Below are 20,300 nucleotides of genomic sequence, written 5' to 3' on the forward strand. Positions count from 1 at the left end.
TAAAAAAATACAAATACACCAGTTAAAAATTGTGCATTCCAGTAGCAAAATATTAACTAAAGTTTAACATATATATATGTAGCAGTTTCCTTAACTCATGGGTGACACACTAAAAAAAGAGAGGAAGAGAAGAGGAAATGAACATGCATGGAATATATAATGCTTTCTGCTCTTTTGAATGGTTTAAATGGACAGTTCGAGTAAAAATTCCTGGTTCAAAAAAAAAAAAAAAAAGTAACCAGTTCAAAAAGTCAATGAATCTTTAATGTAACAAAATATTTAGTTAAATTGTTACGGTAAAACAAAACGTAATGAAACCAGTTCAAAATATCAGTGAATCTTTAGTGTAGCAAAATATTTAGTTACATTTTTACAGCAAAACGAAAAAAAGAAAAGTAAAAAAAAACGTAATGAAACCAGTTCAAAAAGTCAGTGAATCTTTAGTATAGCAAAATATTTAGTTCCATTTTTATGGCAAAACAAAACAAAACGTAATGAAACCAGTTCAAAATATCAGTGGATCTCTAGTGTAGCAAAATATTTAGTTACAATTTTACAGCAAAACTAAAAAAAGCAAAACAAAACTTAATAAAACCAGTTTAAAAAGTCAGTGAATCTTTAATGTAACAAAATATTTAGTTAAATTGTTACAGCAAAACAAAATAAAACAAAACGTAATGAAACCAGTTCAAAATATCAGTGAATAATTAGTGTAGCAAAATATTTAGTTAAATTTTACAGCAAAACGAAAAAAAAAGCAAAACAAAACGTAATGAAACCAGTTAAAAAAGTCAGTGAATCTTTGGTGTAGCAAATTTTTAGTTACATTTTTACAGCAAAACAAAACAAAATGTAATGAAACCAGTTCAAAAAGTCAACGAATATTTAGTGTAGCAAAATATTTAGTTAAATTGTTACAGCAAAACAAAATAAAACAAAACGTAATGAAACGAGTTCAAAAATTCAGTGAATCTTTAGTGTAGCAAAATATTTAGTTAAATTTTTACAGCAAAACAAAACAAAACCAGTTAAAAAAGTCAACGAATCTTTAGTGTAGCAAAATATTTAGTTACATTTTTACAGCAAAACGAAAAAAAAGCAAAACAAAACGTAATGAAACCAGTTCAAAAAGTCAGTGAATCTTTAATGTAACAAAATATTTAGTTGAATTTTTACAGCAAAACAAAACAAAACGTAATGAAACCAGTTCAAAAAGTCAGTGACTCTTTAATGTAACAAAATATTTAGTTAAATTGTTAAAGCAAAACAAAATATAATGAAACCAGTTCAAAAAGTCAGTGAATATTTAGTGTAGCAAAATATTCAGTTAAACTTTTACAGCAAAACAAAATAAAACAAAACGTAATGAAACCGTTCAAAATATCAATGAATATTTAGTGTAGCAAAATATTTAGTTAATTTTTTTTACAGCAAAACGAAAAAAAAGCAAAACAAAACGTAATGAAACCAGTTCAAAAAGTCAATGAATCTTTAGTGTAGCAAAATATTTAGTTACATTTTTACAGCAAAATGAAAAAAAAGCAAAACAAAACGTAATGAAACCAGTTCAAAAAGTCAATGAATCTTTAGTGTAGCAAAATATTTAGTTACATTTTTACAGCAAAATGAAAAAAAAGCAAAACAAAACGTAATGGAAAAAAAAGTCAGTGAATCTTTAGTGTAGCACAATATTTAATTACATTTTTACAGCAAAACAAAACAAAGCGTAATGAAACCAGTTCAAAAAGTAAGTGAATCTTTATCGTAGCAAAATATTTAGTTAAATTATTACAGCAAAACGACAAAAGCAAAACAAAACTTAATAAACCAGTTCAAAAAGTCAGTGAATCTTTAATGTAACAAAATATTTAGTTAAATTGTTACAACAACACAAAACAAAACAACAACAACAACAACAACAAAACATAATTAAACCAGTTAAAAAATACAGTAAATCTTATTGTAGCAAAATGTTGAATTAAATTAATAAATCAAAACCAAACAAACCAGAGTAGAATGTAAATAAACAAGCTAAAGGAGAAAAGGAAAAAAGCACCAGGCCCAGATTGTGTTACACCAGCCTGTCTGAAATCCTGTGCTGACCAGCTGGCCCCCATCTTCACACAGATCTTCAACAGATCACTGGAGCTGTGCGAAGTCCCTTCATACTTCAAATGCTCCACCATCATCCCCGTCCCAAAGATACCCAAAATTACTGGACTTAATGACTACAGACCTGTGGCTCTAACGTCTGTGGTCATGAAGTCTTTTGAAAAACTGGTGCTGGCTTTAACACCATCATCCCAAACCTCCTCCTGCCCAAACTAACTCACCTCTGTCTGTCAGTGGATCAACAGCTTCCTGACAGACAGGCAGCAGCTAGTGAGGCTGGGAAAATACACATCCAGCACCCGTATAATCAGCACTGGAGCTCCTCAGGGTTGTGTTCTCTCCCCACTGCTCTTCTCTCTGTACACCAACGACTGCACCTCTAAAGACCCCTCTGTCAAGCTCCTGAAGTTTAAATAAAAATCAATTCAGAGTGTAGAAAGACATTTAGCTAAATTATGAAATAAAATATGTAAAATAAAATAAATAATTAAATTTAAACAAATGTAGCAAAATGTAAAATTATAAAAGGGTCATTTGCATATGGTCTTTACAGTAGCAAAGCAGGCTGTTTAGTTCTAAGGGCCAGAGAGAGTAAAAATGGTCTAAATTACAGGGCAAAAAACATTACATGTGGAGATCAGAGAAACATTATGCTACAAAAGAGCAGAACATTGCGTCTTTCATACCGTTGGCCAGAAAGATGAAACTATCCTAGCATATAACAAACTATCTCTCTAAAAGCTTTTAGTAGGTGGTGTAATGTGTGCATGTGAGAGATATTATTTGTTTGTCTTTTTTATTTTAGCTTTTGCAGGTTGTTTTGAAGAGCATCTTCAATAAAGCTTTGCAGTGTAAAAGCACATCAGGGAGTGATGACACTTCCCATTACACCAGCACAAAGACAAACAACACAGGCTAAGATCCCTCCATCCCTCCTTCTTTATAACAGAGAGAGAGATCAGCGGAGGATAAGAGGAGAGAGTAAAGTGAAAAATCGTAATGGAAGGAAGAGGAATGAAAACATGCATAAAGAGACTAAAGGATAAATTGGAGAAGGGTCACACCGGTCACAAAACAGGGAAATAAACTTAAAAGACTCCAGAATATAAATCCACAGCTGCTGTCAGAATGGATAAAACTGACAAAAAGAAAGGAACGTTTATAATAAATTAAAAATGTTCTATGAGCAAATAACGTGGAATGGAGTTGCACATTTCTTTTTTTTTTTTAAAGAAAATATTTTTTACATGTATATAAATAATTGTCTTTAGTAATAGACATACTATGATTAATATATAAATCAAATGTATAATATTATACATAACATTTCCTGTTTAAAATGTATACACACACACACTAATAAATATCAATAATATTAAATATTTGAATGTTATACAGATTAACATAAAATTTCAATTCCTAATATATTTTTCTATTTTACAGCAGTTGTATTGTTATATTAAAAATAAAAATATATATTTATATAACATTAAAAGCACAAATAATTTTAAACATGCACATCAATAAAATACAATCTTTGGTAACAGATTCCTAGATATTACAGCAGGTTTATTTGATATATGATTATTATATGACTATTTGCAACAAATTTGAACATTATATATATATATATATACACACACACACACACACACACACACACACAAATCTATAATATTACATATGCACACAAAAAAAAAATCTTAATATTTTTTATATTTATCAGTACATTTATTGTTGTATAAATACTACATTTTACTTTACTTTACTTTACTAATGTGCACTACCAAATCGTGCAAAATAAGACCAGATACATTTGTTCAGAATATAAGTAGGGCCAGATTTTGATTTAATTTCATGACTTCAAAACATCAGAGACTCCATATTTTCAATTGCTCTTCTGCAAATCTAACAAAACAAAACATTTCATTCATCTGATTAGAGCCGGTAATCGTATAATAAAAACATTTGACAGTAACATGTGATTGTAATTAGCACTAGCTGGCCACAGACGAGAAGTCCAATCAGATTTCAACAATCTAAACATGAAATTAAACTCTGACGACTGCCAAAGAAATCTCACACTGGAACGGTCCTCTGGAAGATGCACAACCATAATGGTTTTAAAGGAAAATTTGATTGAAAAATGAAACTTTTGTCATCATATAATAACTCTAATGTCCTTCCAAACATGTGTTTTTACATTTCTGCTCATTATACCTTTTCGTTTTTATGGAAAACAGAAGCTTAGCTTGTGTTGTCCAAGGAAAAACAAAGTCATAAGGTTTTGAAACAACATGAGGGTGAGTAAATGTTGACAAAAGTCTACCCCTTTAAATCATTCTTTTCGATTGAGACACATTTTGGGACTCACCCTCCTGTTCTTTGTACCGATGGAAGACCAAGATGCTAGACGCTCTCTCCACACCCAGACTGAGCTTCTCGGCAGGCGACTTCCCATATTTATGAACCCTGAAGACATCGTGCTTCATGCCGACCCCGTAGATGTAGTCCTCAAACAGGTCAATTCGGAAGGGTTGAGAAATTCCTGAAACAAAACCAAGTAAGTTTCTGCCATTCATTCACACTGAATATATTTCATGTACAACTGTGAGAACGCATCCAGATTCAATAATGCAAAACAAAACAGTAATGTTATTTGAAAATGTCACAGAGTAGAAAAACACTGGCACACACCTCTTAAAGTCCCTGTAAAGTCAATTCTGAGAATTGTTTCTGAATGCATTATAAATGTTACAAATGTATTGATGAAACACATTACAAAGACTTTGAACTATGTAGTACTGAATAGTGGAGTTAGACCGTTAAACAGTTTTTCACCAATTCTGTGTTCAGGATTTTTTTGGGCGGGGCAAAAAAGGGGGTTCGATGATGCACTGGAGCCCCCGAGCCATGGCCCCTCCCCTAACACTATAACTAGAGCACATTCGCATCAGTTCACCCACTCAATCGCGAGTTGTCAGTACCGTTAGTAACACACAGCCTACACACACAGCTAGCTAGCTATGCCTTTGTCACTGAAATGCGTATTTCCTGGTTGCGATAACATACAAAACAGCTCGGTGTCCTTATTTAAATTTCCTAATAATGATTATATCAAAAAGAGTTGGATTAATTTTGTGAAGAGCCACCTTGATGGAGAGCTGAGGATCACCACCAAAACCTGCCTCTGCAGTGATCATTTTACACCGGATAAATTTATAAACTTTCATTGGAGACAACTGGGATTCACTGATAATCCGCTGTTACTGGTAAACGGGGCAGAACCAACTATTTCGCACCTCGGCCTTCATCCTCCCGTCCTGCCGACAACTGGTGCCATCGTCGGCAGTACGTGCCCACCATTGAGTGTAAGTTAACTTTTGTGCTTGTGTGGTTTCAGTGCAAAAAGCGGACATGCCCCCAGCATTTGAGAGCAGAGGATACCGCCCATTTTTTCAAGATTTTGATCACTGATTTTATTTACTTGGCGGATTTTTTCATCATTAAAATTTGGCTGAGTGGTTAATAATACATTTTTCTGTGGTGTGACAAACTCAGAACACATATTTAATATTGCCTTTACAGGGATTTAAGCATATGGTAAAGGATATTCAAGTTCGAGGCCCAGAACTGAGAAAAAAAAAAAACTAAAAAATCTCTGTTCCAAAACCTAGCGAGTGGCATATATAGACAGCATTTTAAAGCATCATAAACATGGTCCCGACATTCCAAAAAGCAGACAGCAAAATTGTATTGTGCTTTAAGATTTTGCACTGCATTTGCATTTTTTTACTTAGCAAAGGAAGCAATTTCAGAATGCATTGCAATAAATCTAATAGAGCAAAACAAACAATCAAAACAAAAAGAAACGCAAAACAAATGAAAACAAAACAGCAAACCAAACAAATGCCCAAAATAAAACAAAAAACAAAACATCAAACTGTAACAAAAACAGAAACAAACAAAAATAAAACTACACAAAAACATTTCCTGGAACATCAATGTTCAAGTAGCAACTTAACTAATTAACAAAACGAAAGGTATTAGACTAAAATCAAAACTTTTTTTTTTAATTGAAGCACCTGAAATAATCATAAACCAATGTCTTTATATAAAAATGGAATATAATGTCATTAAGGTTGAATGATTTTGATGCACTTCCTTCTAAGTTGGCTTAGAAAGTAGCTGTCTATGTCGACAGCAGACAGTTAACTAGGTTTTGCAAGAGTTTTGGATTCAAATTCACCCTCAACTTTGATGCTTTCCCTAAAATAGCATTTTTCCAATCACAGTCTGAGGGAATCGAAATGGAAATCTGTGAGTTTATATAAACTACACTCAGCTTAGCTTTTGCAGTCCTTCACATGTTGGAATCAAGGGCTGGCCTGAGCTGAAGATGTTTTTTTTTTTTTTTTTATAAAAAAAAAGATAAATACCTGGAGGCAGATTCTGAATATTGTACAATTTCCAACAAATGCAAACTCACCATCTCGACTGCTAGCAGCCACCAGCGAATCAGAGCCATCGAAACGCACGCTTCCGATCTGAGACAGCTCAGAGTCTGACCAGTACAGCCGCTGGTTGTAATAGTCAATTGCAAGTCCTGAAAAGATATAGACAATTACATTATAAAATGTTATTACAATACAATTATATTACATTATATAATTATATTAATTTCATTATACAAAATTATAAATTATTATCTGAAATATAAAATTCATATAACATAATTATAAAATGTATATATTATATGATTTATATAATACAATTAATACAAATATAAGATAAAATGTTCATACTATTATATATTATTATTTCAAATATATAATCATATCATTAAAACAAATATAAAATAAAATGTTAATTATCGTATATACATCAATAAATATAATATATATGATTATATATAAATTACAATAAAAAAGACAATATGATTATATTATTTTAAAAATATTATAAATAAATAAAGCAAAAAGTACATTTAAAAAAAGCAAAAGAAAAGATGAAAAACAAAAACATACAAAAAGACAAAACCAAAACCCCACAAACAAAATACAAAACAAAAACAAAGCAAAAAGTGAAACAAAACAAAAGACAAAACAAAAGAAAAAAACAAACCAAAGCACAAAAAGATTAAAATTAAATCAAATTAAAGCTGACAAAACAGAAAAAAAAAAAATAAGCAAAACAAAAGATGAAAAAAGTGAGAAAAAAAACATACAAAATGAGAAAACCAAAACACCACAAAACAAAAATAAATAAATTAAACAAAACAAAAAGCAAAAAATAAATGATATTATATTATATTAAAAATATTAAATATTAATAATAACATTATAATAAATACTGTGATTTTTGTTTATTTATTAAAATTTTCTATTAATTAAATATAATTTTTCTTGGTCACATTAGTGAAAACCTTTTCCTTACATTTATTCATTACATTAAAAAAAAAAATAGTTTCTATTACCAGAAAACTAAAACAACATTAGGCCTTTCCATTAACAGTAGCAAGAATTTCACCTTGGAACATTGTACACATGAAATAGTTTCACTCAAACTTTAAATTTTATAAGGGACTTCACTTTTAGACGACTGAAATTACATTCTTACCAGGACGTTTTTGGTGCTTCACATTTTAAGTGACAGTGACAGACATGTTGAAATGCTCCCTTTTAGCGTAACATTTGGCACATGCTTTTTGTGAGTCCCATATTTTACACTACAAAATATTTTAAAGAGGATGACTGGCATGCAATAATCTCACCCGTCGGTCTACGCAAGTTCCTCTCCAGCAAAATGCGACGCAAGGACCCATCCATGGCGGCCTCTTCAATGTGAGAGTGGTCACCAATCACAGTCCAGTAGACCATCCTAAAGAACGATGGAGGATATCATACACATGTTGCCTGATACAACAGCCAGGACTCAAAAACAGACACTTACCCGCATACAGGGTTAACGGTAATAGCGAAAGGTTCCCCATCAATATCTGTGATGAGCCGGGTGCAGTTGGGACCCCCCAGCTGTCCCACGTTAATGGAGTAGCGAAGTCGGCGCCAATGTGCCGTATAGTAGCTGAACCAGTGCATTCGGGAGTGATCCGTCCAGTACAGGTTCCCCGTCACCCAATCGGCCGAGATGTCCCGGGGCCTCCGGAAGTCTGGACACTGCAAATATAGAGCACATTGAAGTTTCAAAAGTGCTTTGGTAAGATGTTACCATGCTGGTTTCTGTGGTTTCCTGAGGAAAATTTCAAATAGAATCTGAAAGAATTGTTAAAAATTTAGAGGTTCAATGTAACAGAACTGTTGAAATCGGTCTTATTAGTTGTTATTCACTTACTATGACTCCACTGTTTGATGTGATTGGGTTTCTGTCCTGGAGGTCTTTGTAAAAGATCCCCCCGGGGTTAAACTGAGTGGCCCACACAAACTTGTGATGGTGAAATAGCGCGTCCATGCCGATGATGCGAGCGCTGTCTGAGATTCGGGCCAGTTGAGTGTGTCCGTGAGTTTGGTTGTATGGATACACAAAACTGCGGATTTCGGTGTCATTGGCTACATAGAGAATCTGATCTTCTGGTCCTAAGCACAGAGATATAGGAGTAAAACTAATTAAGTAAACAAATCAAATAAAAGCACAGCAAGCCCAGGGAAAAACCAAAGCAAACAAACAAATAAATCTATCAAAACACAGCAATGAACGAAACAAAACACCACATAAAAACAGACAGACCCCCCCCCTTTTTTGTTTCAAAGATGAAACAAACAAAAAATACAAAAAGACAAAACCAAAATACCACAAAAAAGACAAGACAAAAACAAAGCAAAAAGTGAAAAAAAAACAAAAGCAAAAAAAAAAAAATCAAATAAAAAAAAAAATATGGAAGCCCATTTCCGCTACTGAATTAAAAATAAAAGAGGTAATTGCGACTTTTTCTCTCACAATTCTGACTTTTTTTCTCAGAACTGCATGGTATAATTCAATTCAATTCTGAGAACATAAGTATTCCCCCCCCCCCTCAAAATTGGACTTTAACTCGCAATTGCGAGTTTATATCTCACAATTCAGTGAACAAAAGTCAGAATTCTGACTTTATATCGCGTAATTCTGACTTAATAACTTGCAATTGCGAGTTTATATCTCACAATTCAATGTAAAAAAGTCAGAATTGTGAAATAAAAAGTCGCAATTACTTTTTTTTTATATTATTATTCAGTGGCGGAAACGGATAAACAAAAATAAACCGAACAAAAAAGCAAAACAAAAGATGAAAAAAACAAAACAAAAGAGAAAAAACATGCAAAATGAGAAAACCAAAAGACCACAAACAAACCAAAATAAATTAAACACAACAAAAAAAGCAAAAAAATTAAGCAAAAAGTAAAAAAAACAAACAAAAAAAAGTAAAAAAAAACAAACAAAAAAAACAAACAACATCAAACAAAAAAACAAACCAAAACAAAAATAAGACCAAAACCATACCCAAAAATAAATAAAACAGACCAAAAAGCAAAAACTAAATAAATGTATTTAATTATTAATGTTTAAACAACAACTCAAGAACTTCCAAACAAATCAAATGTTAGCTTGAAACCTGAAGTGTTTTGAATCAAAGCAACTTAACCTCAGCCTAAAACTGTTTATTTATATAAAAATGTAATAGAATATCATAATACCGAATCATTTTGATGTTATTTGTATTAACTTATTTTACCTTTTGTGATGCATTCCCCATGGATCTCCTTGAAGTTTCGGTCACAAGTGCACTTGTATGAGCCCTTGGTGTTGGTGCAGTACTGCGAGCAGCTTCCGAACCACAGACACTCGTTCACCTCTGAGGAAAGAGAGGAACACGTCCATCCATCAGCCTCTCCCACACGTTCTCCAGTGACATTTTTAACAGCGCTGCAGGGATGTCACTGTTTGGAATTTCGGCTGAATCTCAGCTATCTGCGTTCAGCGCCTGCTGATTTCTAGACTTCCTGTTATGCTCAGTGAGGTGACCCTGAAGCGACCGCTGACATACCTCCAACAGATTAATGCCAGAGCTGGAACTGAATACAAAGAGACTTTTGCATTGTAGGCTTTGTACAAAAGACTGGGATGCGCTAGCGGCAAGTATTTGCATTGTGTCTTTGCGTTTTATCACAAAATACCAAACCGGATGTCATTTATTTTAAAGAAAAATAGCACTGGTACATTTTTCAAGCAAAATATTTCACCAAAAGTATTTGGTTATAAATAATAAACCAATAGATATGCAAGGCTTTTACAGAATGATTTATTATATCATAAATCAGCTAATGCTCAAAACGCAAGTGGAAATGACCTACACTTGATAAATCTTTGAATCATGTCTGAGAACCTTGTTGACAAAAAGAAAAACTGACCAATTATAAATCATTTCAAATCATAAAATGCTCAGCATACTTCAATATACTGCAGAATCAGTATCTGAATCAGAATCTGCCTAAAATTATGTAAAAAAAATATAACCTATACAAAGTGATGCCGCACAGAAATCAGAACTAAAAAATAAAAATGTGATGTTTTAAATTTTTTTAATTAATATGCATTATTTCTTAAAATAATATTTTATTAATATGCAATATTATTTATACCATATATATATATATATATATATATATATATATATATATATATATATATATATAATATTGCATATTAATAAAATATTCTTGTATTCTTGTATAGAGCATAGTTTGCATTTTTATAAATAAACGTTTGACTGTTTTTATTAATATACATATTTATATGCATTTTATATTATATGTGTGTGAGTGTATGTAATATAAACATTTCTAAACCTAAAATCTATCTACATTAGCAATTAAAATACAAAAGTTATTAATTAAATTTGATTACTATTTTTTATTAATATGCAATGTTATTTAGATACTAATTCAACAATCAAGTAATCATAATATTAAATTTTTATTACATAACAATTATACAATTATTTAATAATTTAAGATAAATAATACAATCCGAATAATATGCAATATTTATAAACTAATTTTTTTTACTGATGTATCAATAATTGTTACATTTTGTAATAATTGTAACTTTTTATAATCATGATAATAATAATAATAACAACGATGATTACTATTAATGTATTATTGTTGTTATTACCATTATTAATAAAAAAATAATACTAATAATACAACATAAAATCACTTAAGCGAATTTGAGAGTTGTGAATGTATGTGTATGTTCATAATGAATAATGACAAAAATTCTGAATATCTGAAGACTGGAAATTGTCGTCTTGGTGTTTTTTTGTACAAATTCTCTACCTTCACATTGCTTGGTCTTCTGGTTTCTCTGAAATCCAGCTTTACATTGACAGACTGAAGGTGTTTTCGTATGGTTGCAGAAAGCGTCGTCTCCGCACAAGTCGGCCCGTCCTCGACACGCACCATCGACAGAATCTGTGACCCACAGGGGACAAAATGAGACACTGTAAAGGTTTTACTCCACAAAATACAGAAGCCCAACGTGAAGGAAGAAGGATTACAGAAGGAAGTACACTTACATGCCTTACAGTCGCGCTCATCCGATCCGCCGTCTTCACAATCGTCGAAGTCGTCGCACTGGAGCTCGGCTGGGATGCAGCGGTGATTGGCACAGGAGAATTCGGTCTTCCTGCACGGCCTTGGCCTTTTGACCACATCCGCTAGAGAAAAGACAGAAAGAGAGATGGTTTAGAAAAGGAAATAGACTTAAGTCCTTAAGAACTTAAGTCCCCCACTCACCACAGTCGTCTTCGTCTGAATTGTCGCCACAGTCGTTCGCTCCGTTGCAGATTTGTTCGGTCCGCAGACATACTCGGTCATTCCTGCAGCGGAAGGGTCTGTTTGGAGGACATGGCAACTTTCCTGCGAGTCGAAACATACGCAGAGTAATCACAACCTCGTTTTTTATCTCAGAAGTGATATTTTGCTTTTTTCTGTGGTTTGTACGTTTCAAATGTTGGTGAAGTGTTTGTAAAGTGCTCCAAGAGCAATTTTTCAGGCATTTTACTGCCAGGCCTACAGCGAAAACAATTTTCAGAGAAAAATCACCGTTTACAACAGTTCAGGTGTACAGTGTCAGGTTTAATGTGTGTTCAGGATGGTCAAAGTGTCCTGTATTGATTTTCTGCTCTTTTTTTTTTCTCTTGTGAGCTCATTCTCACGTGACTTTATAAATGTGACGCATTTCAAACCAGATACTGATGCTCCTTAACTAAACACTCTACCACTAAACCTGTCATGCTCAACATATTAAAAACAAATGTAATCATTTCATTTAAATATGACATCATACATTTCTTAGAAATCAGAAAACAAATGTATAAATTATTTTACAATTCAAGAGGAAGCCAAGTACCTATGGTACTTCATCTGTGCTGACTTTGCACACTGAAATTGAAAGAAAAAAAAAAAAAAAAAAAAGGGAAGGAAATTATTTTTGGATAGATGTATTTTTAAAATAAATTCAATATTTAACAGAAACAAATATTATTATTATTATTATTTGTAATGAATTAATGACTGATTGAGAATTTTTTTTTAAATGTGATGTCAGTGGAAAGAGATGTGGAATTAAAATAAATAAATAACCAAAGCAAAACAAATTTTAATAAGCTGGAAACAACAACAACACAAAAATGAATGAAACATAATGAAAATAAAATGTTAAACCAAACAAAATTAAAAACAAACCAAATACACCCGAACAAAACCAAACTGAACCAAAAGACACAAAAAAACTTTACAAAATAAATAAATAAAATAAATAAATAAATGAAAATAAATAAATAAATGATTTCAGTGGGAAAAGAAACATGCCAAGTAAACTAGCCATAAATGTACCACACACGATAAAAATAAATATAATAATACTAACGTATAAATATATTTTTAAATACATAAATAAATAATATTTATTTTAATGAATTAGTGAATAAATTAATTAATTTTTATGTGACGTCAATGGGAAAACAATCGTACATGAAAAAAAAAACAAGTTTTATAAGAAGTTAAATAAGTATAAAATGTTTTCAAAATAAATATATATATAAATAAAACAACCAAAGCAAAACAAAAATAAATATATAAATAAATCAAAACTAAAACAAAGTGCAACATACACACATACAAATAACAAACCAAACTAAACATCAAACCACATAAACAAACAAACTTTTATACAGTCTGACTTCAGTGGAAAAGAACCACTAGTCATAAACGTACCACACATGTTTGAGTCTTCGTCAGAGTTGTCTCCGCAGTCATCCTCACCATCACACAGCCAGACCAGCAGTTTACACAGCGTGTTGTTGCAAACAAACTCGTCTGCGCGGCAAGTCAACGACTCTGCAAACAAAAGATTTGACTATTTATTATATTTTAACAACACAACACATGTAAAAACTGAGTTGTTACATACATTATTCAAATGAAAGTGTTTATTGGTTGTTGCAGTTTTATGTACATTTGATGTGTTTGACAAGTTTGCATGCTGTTAATTTGATGTAAAATAAGAGTTTAATATATGCAATAGTTGTCACTTCAAAAAACATGCGGGTTGGGCTCCTGCTGCTTTCAAAAAAGTAACAGGACACTAATTTGCACCTTATTCAGAGAAAGTTTTTGAACATATAATTGCATGACTTGTGAACGCATTTGCATTTATTGAACTATATCTTACCTGCAACCTTGCATATTCCTACACAAGGACAATTTTGATGCATTTTGATGTTTTTGAAATAAATATGAATTTCATCTACAATTAAATATTGAAACGAAATAGTTCACATGTTATTTTCACATGAATGTATCCTGTAATTTTAAGAAGATATTTCATTTGGTTTGTATCTGAAGCAATTTGCGCATTCATATAGATTTCTATAAGATGCCTAACCATTCGTGCTATTTGTAAAGATTTATTTCAAAGCTATTTTTGTTGTTGAAATAAATAGATAAACCCCAGCTGGCACTGAGATGCTTCACCATCAACTGAAAAGACACTTTTACGTCCTTTTCCAACAGCGACAAAACCTTCTATAAACCCTGATGATGAAATTTATTTAAATAAATAAATAAATACATACATATTACAATATGTGGGGGAAAAATATAGACAAGCAAACAAGCAAATAAACAAACGAACAAATAAAGAAATGAATGAATAAATAAATAAAATGTAAATAAAAATAATAATAGAATCATCTCATATGAAGAGAAAAGAATATACCAATAAATAACCAACCAATCAATAAACAAACCTATTTGTTGATTCTATTTTATAGAAAAGTTCTAATAACATTATTTTTAATGTCTGTATTTCTCATTTTATTTCCTACACAACCATGTGATATTTATTTTTATTGTATCTTATTTTTATTTAATAAGACCAAAATCACAGGGAAAAAAACCTAATAAAAAATATTACAATACAAAAATAAATAAATAAACACCTTAGCAACTGCATAGAATCACCCTAGCAACCAGGCCAAACCCTTTTGCATCTACATTCCAAATTTCACCACTCGTATTTTCTTCCAAAAAGATCAAAATCTGGTTAACTAAGCTTATTTTGAGCACACTGTGTAATATTTAACTTATCTTAACATATTGATTTAAATCTATTATTTATTTATAACAGGAAGCAGGAGAGAAACAAAGGAACGTTCCTGATCTACTTGAGCGGTAAAACCAAAACGCCATCTCCACAAAGATCAAAGGTGTCCGACTGTGGAAAAACACCAGGAAGTCAGACGATCCAGTCAATACTCATCCACGGACTCAGTGCGGTCTGAAAGAAACGCGAACTCTGAAGACATCTTATGCAATTTCATATAACCACAATGATGTTTAGGAGATAGAAAATTGCAAATAAATAAATAAGGCATTTGGAAACAGGACTTCATCTTTGATGCAAACACTTCCAAAGAGCCGCAGGTGTGAGACAGCTGGCGTTGTCTTCGCAACAACATCAACAAGTGCAATTTTTCAAAACACTGAAATTAGGCCTTTCATGTAGTCGCTTGTCAGATATCAAGTGGCAACAAGGAACCTTTCATCCTCGCCAATTTTCACAAATATTGGGGAAATGACTTCTCTCGTGAGGCTGGGGATTTTTCCGCGCTGTGCCACACACGACTCGGCTGATCCGCCGTAATGTATTCTTCCGATGATCATGTTTGTGAAAATCCCTCAAGTCTGTCATGGGTTGAAACTGAAATTTAAAGGGACTGGCATAAAATCAGTCTGTCGCACACGTCTGTCACTCTGGGTCGTACGCCACAGATTTGGGCTTTCACAGCTGATGTAACACTTACATTTAGTTAACATACTATTTATGCAATATATGACACTAGCAAACACACAATTCTTAAACAACCACATATAGGCCTGTAAAGATAGCATATACAGTAAACAGTAAACATTTCAGAAATAAACAATTCACTTTATAATTGTATCCGTTTAGTAAATGTTAATGACGTTAAGGTTTTCAGAGCCCCATTTGCACTATGCGTAAATTATTTTATAATTTTGGTATAGAAAAAAAGTTTTAAATATGTACACATTATAACACAACAACAACAACAATAATAATAATAACCAACAAATATACCACTACAACCATTATTACTTTATTATTATACTACTTTATTATTATTATTGTTGTTTCATTTAACTGTTTTATAATATTTAATAAAGAAGTAACGGTTGGTTAGTTAGTTAGTTATAAATATTAGGTATAAATGTACACTCAAAAAGTATGAAAATAAATAAATAAATAAAATATGTTTATGTTACAGTTATTTATTTATGATTTATTATATTTATATTGACATTATATATTGACTTTATATATTATATATTGTTTAAGTAACTGAAAGGTTAATTATATCTTTGTACCTTCAAATAATTTGAAACATGTAGATGATGATTACAAATGATGATTTGTATTGTTTTTAATTGTAAATAATATTTATATGATTTTATTTATAATATCCTTTCTAAAATAACTAGCTGAAAGGTTAGTTATAACTGTATACTCAAAAATAACTTGAAAAATGATGATAATGATTATAAATTATAATTTCTATTATTTTTAATTGCAAATAATATTTATAGTATTATATTTATTAGGGATGCACCAATACCACTTTTTCCAGTACTCGCCCGATACGATACTTTTATTTTTGGTATTTGCCGATACCGAGTACCGATACCAATATTTTTTATTGCATTTGTACATTTTTTAAATATTGGGTACAGAAACCAAAAGGGTATGTATAATGTTAGTTGGTTAACTTAATTTATCAAATAGATAGTCAAACCAAAATTTATTCAGACACCTTCAACATTTCTCCCATTATCACAGTTTATTCGCTATAGTTTAGAAAATGGTAATAAAATATGACAAGAACTCAGAGTTACACTGTGTCAGAACAAATTCATCTTGATAATGTTAGATAATTTTGATAGAAAGGTATGTAATTGATTACAATCAACCAACACAATTCAAACAGCTGTTAGTATGACAGTATTTACACAACTATGAATACTTTGTCGGGTGACCCTTAGACTTAATGACAGCCTGTAGTCTCCTGGTCATGCTGTCATCCAGCTTCATGCAAACCTCAACTTCAGTTTTATTCCCAGACTCGGCCTGAATAATTTTTGGACCCACATTTGTATCAGTTTTACTGGTAGTCCACTGTATGTATGTATACTATGTCACAGTTGACTTTATTTTGCTATCCTCACTTACATAAATGAACTATAGTGTCCTGCACCCACTAGTAAAAAAATATCAAAAATTATATCTGGTCTCTGAATCATTTTTGGTTTGACTGTAGTGGGTTCGGTATTTTACAAGTTTTTGTTACTTTCACTGTTCATTTTTTGCTCTATGGTACATCATCTTTAATTTAATAGCATTAGAGCTGCTCCATTGCAGAGGCTTAGTTCTGTAATCACGTGCTTTGCTGTAATAATGCAGGGAACCACTCGTTATAAATCTCCTAACTGTGATATTTTCAGAAATAGAAGTCGCGTTTTTTCATCTGAAACGTGCTGCGATTTATTTTCCAAAGCCACTCTTATAATGCAGAAACACTCATGCAAGCAACACATGCGCAACGCGTGCACGTATTTGTACTGATGCAGAATGAGAGGACAGTAGTACAGCCTAGCGCATTTCACACAGGCTGCTAGATTCACTTTCGCCAGAAAGTCGTGTATGCCTAAGGTTGAAAATAAATGATGTTTATAGTGAATGCCCCATGAATGGTTTTATTTTTCCGATTAAGTTTTAATCCAAATGATGCATGTGCTCAGTGAGTGAACATCAAAGATGACACAACAGAATTGCGTGAGCTATCTCTCTCTCTCTCGCTCTCCCTACTGTTAAGTAACTTCTGCATTGTTTTACTTACTTGTTTTTGACATATCCGACCGAACTACAAACTTTCCAGTGATGTCTGTGAGAAAGATATTCACTCGACAAGCTCGCGCATCTGCTCAATCCACTCAGCGTGCTTTGCTTATCAACTGCGCACATCAGCTATACAGGTGTTAATACTGAATGTTTAACATTATATTCATAGCATACATATACTTCGTAGTAGACATCCTTAACTCTTTTCTGCTGTCTGTTGTTGGTGTTTCTTTGTTTGAATTTGGTGCTTATCACATGCTGTGTGGTATCGGCGTTTGGTATCGGGGCATTTTAACGAGTACGAGTACGAATACAGGAGACCAGTATCGGGCCCGATACCGATACCAGTATCGTATCGGTGCATCCCTAATATTTATAAAAAAAATATTAATAAAATAACTAGCTGAAAGGTTAGGTATAACTGTGTACACTCAAAATAATTTGAAAAATGATGACTCCATTCATTTTATTATAATAAATAATATTTGTTAAATAAGAAATTAGCTAAAAGGTTAGTTATGCTGCACACTCATAAAATAAATTATAAGTGTACAGATTTGTTTATTATTATTGTTGTTATTATTATTATTTTTATTATGTTATAAATAATGATTTTATTATTAATTGTATTGTAGATAATATTATTAATTGTACATACATTTATTTATTGAAAAATCAGCTGAAAGGTAAGGTATAGTTGTGTACACTCAAAAAATAATATATTAAATTATTATTATTAATAAATATATAAATAACAACAACAATTATCAATAATAATAATAAACATCATCATCATCATCATCATCATCATCATCATCATCATCATAACCAGCATCTTCCACACAAATAATTTAAGTTTGAAATAAACAAACAAACAAACAAACAAACAAACAAACAAACCTAGTGGCTCAAATGAATACATCCCAGTTAACTACTAGCTAACAGCATGTTTAATATAACTTACTGAACGTTAAACACACAGTCTTTCCCTTGAAAATAAAACACAGCTTCATTTCAACATTTACTTTCTTGATCCCATGCAAAGCATGCTGGGAACTAGAAATGCGCTGCCCAGTAAGAGATTTCGGAGTGTTACCCTGGTCACAGTTGTCCTCGTCACTTTGATCCAAGCAGTCAAAGACTCTGTCGCACCTCCAGCGAGCGGCAACACAGTGTGCCCGATTCCGACACAGGAACTCGTCCTCCTTACACTCCCGGATACAGTCCACCTGCCCACACACACACACACACGGCTCAACTTGATTTCAATAACTCAACTGAATTAAGAGGTGTGTCCTCTTTAGCAATGACCTTTGATCTTTTCCTACAGCTGAAATAGCTTTTTATATATAATGCATGGAAGAAATGCGGCCTTGGCACTCCAGGGGCCTTTGAAAAAGAGGTCTGTTTTAATGGGCCTTATTAGGACAGGCAAACTCGTTTGAACTGTTGACACTGCATTATGAGTGAGGGTGTAATTAAAGCAAAGTCCCTCAAGAAAACAGACCGCAGTCTCGAGGAAAAGGTCTGCTATTACCAAGAGACAATGCAGCAATACTGTGCAACGCTGCATCAGAGTTAACAAGATATAGTTCACTCATGAGCATTCTGTCATCATTTGAATCAATTACACATTGTTAATGGGTCTGTTTTAAAGCTTGAAAATGTTGGACCCCATTGACTTCCACTGTATTGATGAAACATTCTTCAAAATATCTTTTAATGTGCTGTAGAAAAAAAAGCCATATGAGTTACGTTAATATGGCTTGCTTTTTTATTTCTTTATTTATGTTTTTGTTGTAAATAATGATATTTATTATAACAACAAAAATTGTTTTGATAATAAATTAACAAAATAAAAAGTTAATTATAACCACTCAAAAATTATTATTATTATTAATAATAATAATAATAATAATTATTATTATTATTATTATTATTATTATTAATTATGTAGTAGTTGTAGTAGTAATAATAATAATAATGTTATGAAATATTTTTTATTCACTTCAAATACATTCCAAAATAATTGTATTATTATCATTATTTAAATTTGTATTCATTTATTATTATTATTATTATTATTATTATTATTATTATTATGAGTAGTGATATACGTAAAATGTAAATACATATTTAAATTAATTAGCTAACTGACTAACTGAAAAGTTAGTTATAACTGTGTGGACACAAAAATAATTTAATATATATATATTTTTAAATTACATGTATTAATTATAGTATTTTTTATTAACTACTTTTATTAAATAAATCACTAACTAAAAAGTTAGGTATAACCATGTACACTCAACTTATCACTTAATAATGATGATAATAATAATAATAATAATAATAATAATATTAATACTAATTTTTCACACAAAGTATGTACAATGGGGCAAAACAAGATCTTTTTGGATCATGAAAGTTAAACTAGAAAAGTATTATTATTATCATAAATAATGATATGAATAATTTATTATAATTATAAATAATGTATTAGTAATAACTGTGTGAAAGGTTAGTTATACAAAAAATAATTTCAAACAATTTAGTCCTTTTAAAACGTAAATCAGAATATCTACTTATAATTCTGAATATATAGAAGTAAATCAGAATATATAATTAGAAATCTGACTATGTAAATCTGAATATATAGTTTTAAGTCTGAATATATACATTTAAATTGTGAATAATGTACTTATAGTTCTGAA

General features: G+C 31.4%; 1 protein-coding gene across 1 annotated transcript in view; it reads right to left on the reverse strand.

The window, feature by feature from the left end:
- The window catches only part of LOC107565495 (low-density lipoprotein receptor-related protein 1B-like), a gene marked incomplete at its 5' end in the record, with an annotated part of 57,686 nt that overhangs the window by 21,500 nt on the left and 15,886 nt on the right, over nt 1-20,300 (reverse strand). Inside the window, 11 exons of the mRNA XM_016250734.1 lie at nt 4,487-4,660; nt 6,602-6,718; nt 7,886-7,992; nt 8,065-8,288; nt 8,464-8,705; nt 9,839-9,958; nt 11,445-11,579; nt 11,684-11,824; nt 11,904-12,026; nt 13,386-13,508; nt 18,683-18,815. Coding sequence (XP_016106220.1) covers nt 4,487-4,660; nt 6,602-6,718; nt 7,886-7,992; nt 8,065-8,288; nt 8,464-8,705; nt 9,839-9,958; nt 11,445-11,579; nt 11,684-11,824; nt 11,904-12,026; nt 13,386-13,508; nt 18,683-18,815 — 1,639 coding nt within the window. The remainder of the gene's footprint in view (nt 1-4,486; nt 4,661-6,601; nt 6,719-7,885; nt 7,993-8,064; nt 8,289-8,463; nt 8,706-9,838; nt 9,959-11,444; nt 11,580-11,683; nt 11,825-11,903; nt 12,027-13,385; nt 13,509-18,682; nt 18,816-20,300) is intronic.

This window comes from Sinocyclocheilus grahami, unplaced genomic scaffold (assembly GCF_001515645.1).
Source record: "Sinocyclocheilus grahami isolate Dianchi unplaced genomic scaffold, SAMN03320097.WGS_v1.1 scaffold1005.1, whole genome shotgun sequence".
In the NCBI taxonomy this organism is placed as follows: domain Eukaryota; kingdom Metazoa; phylum Chordata; class Actinopteri; order Cypriniformes; family Cyprinidae; genus Sinocyclocheilus; species Sinocyclocheilus grahami.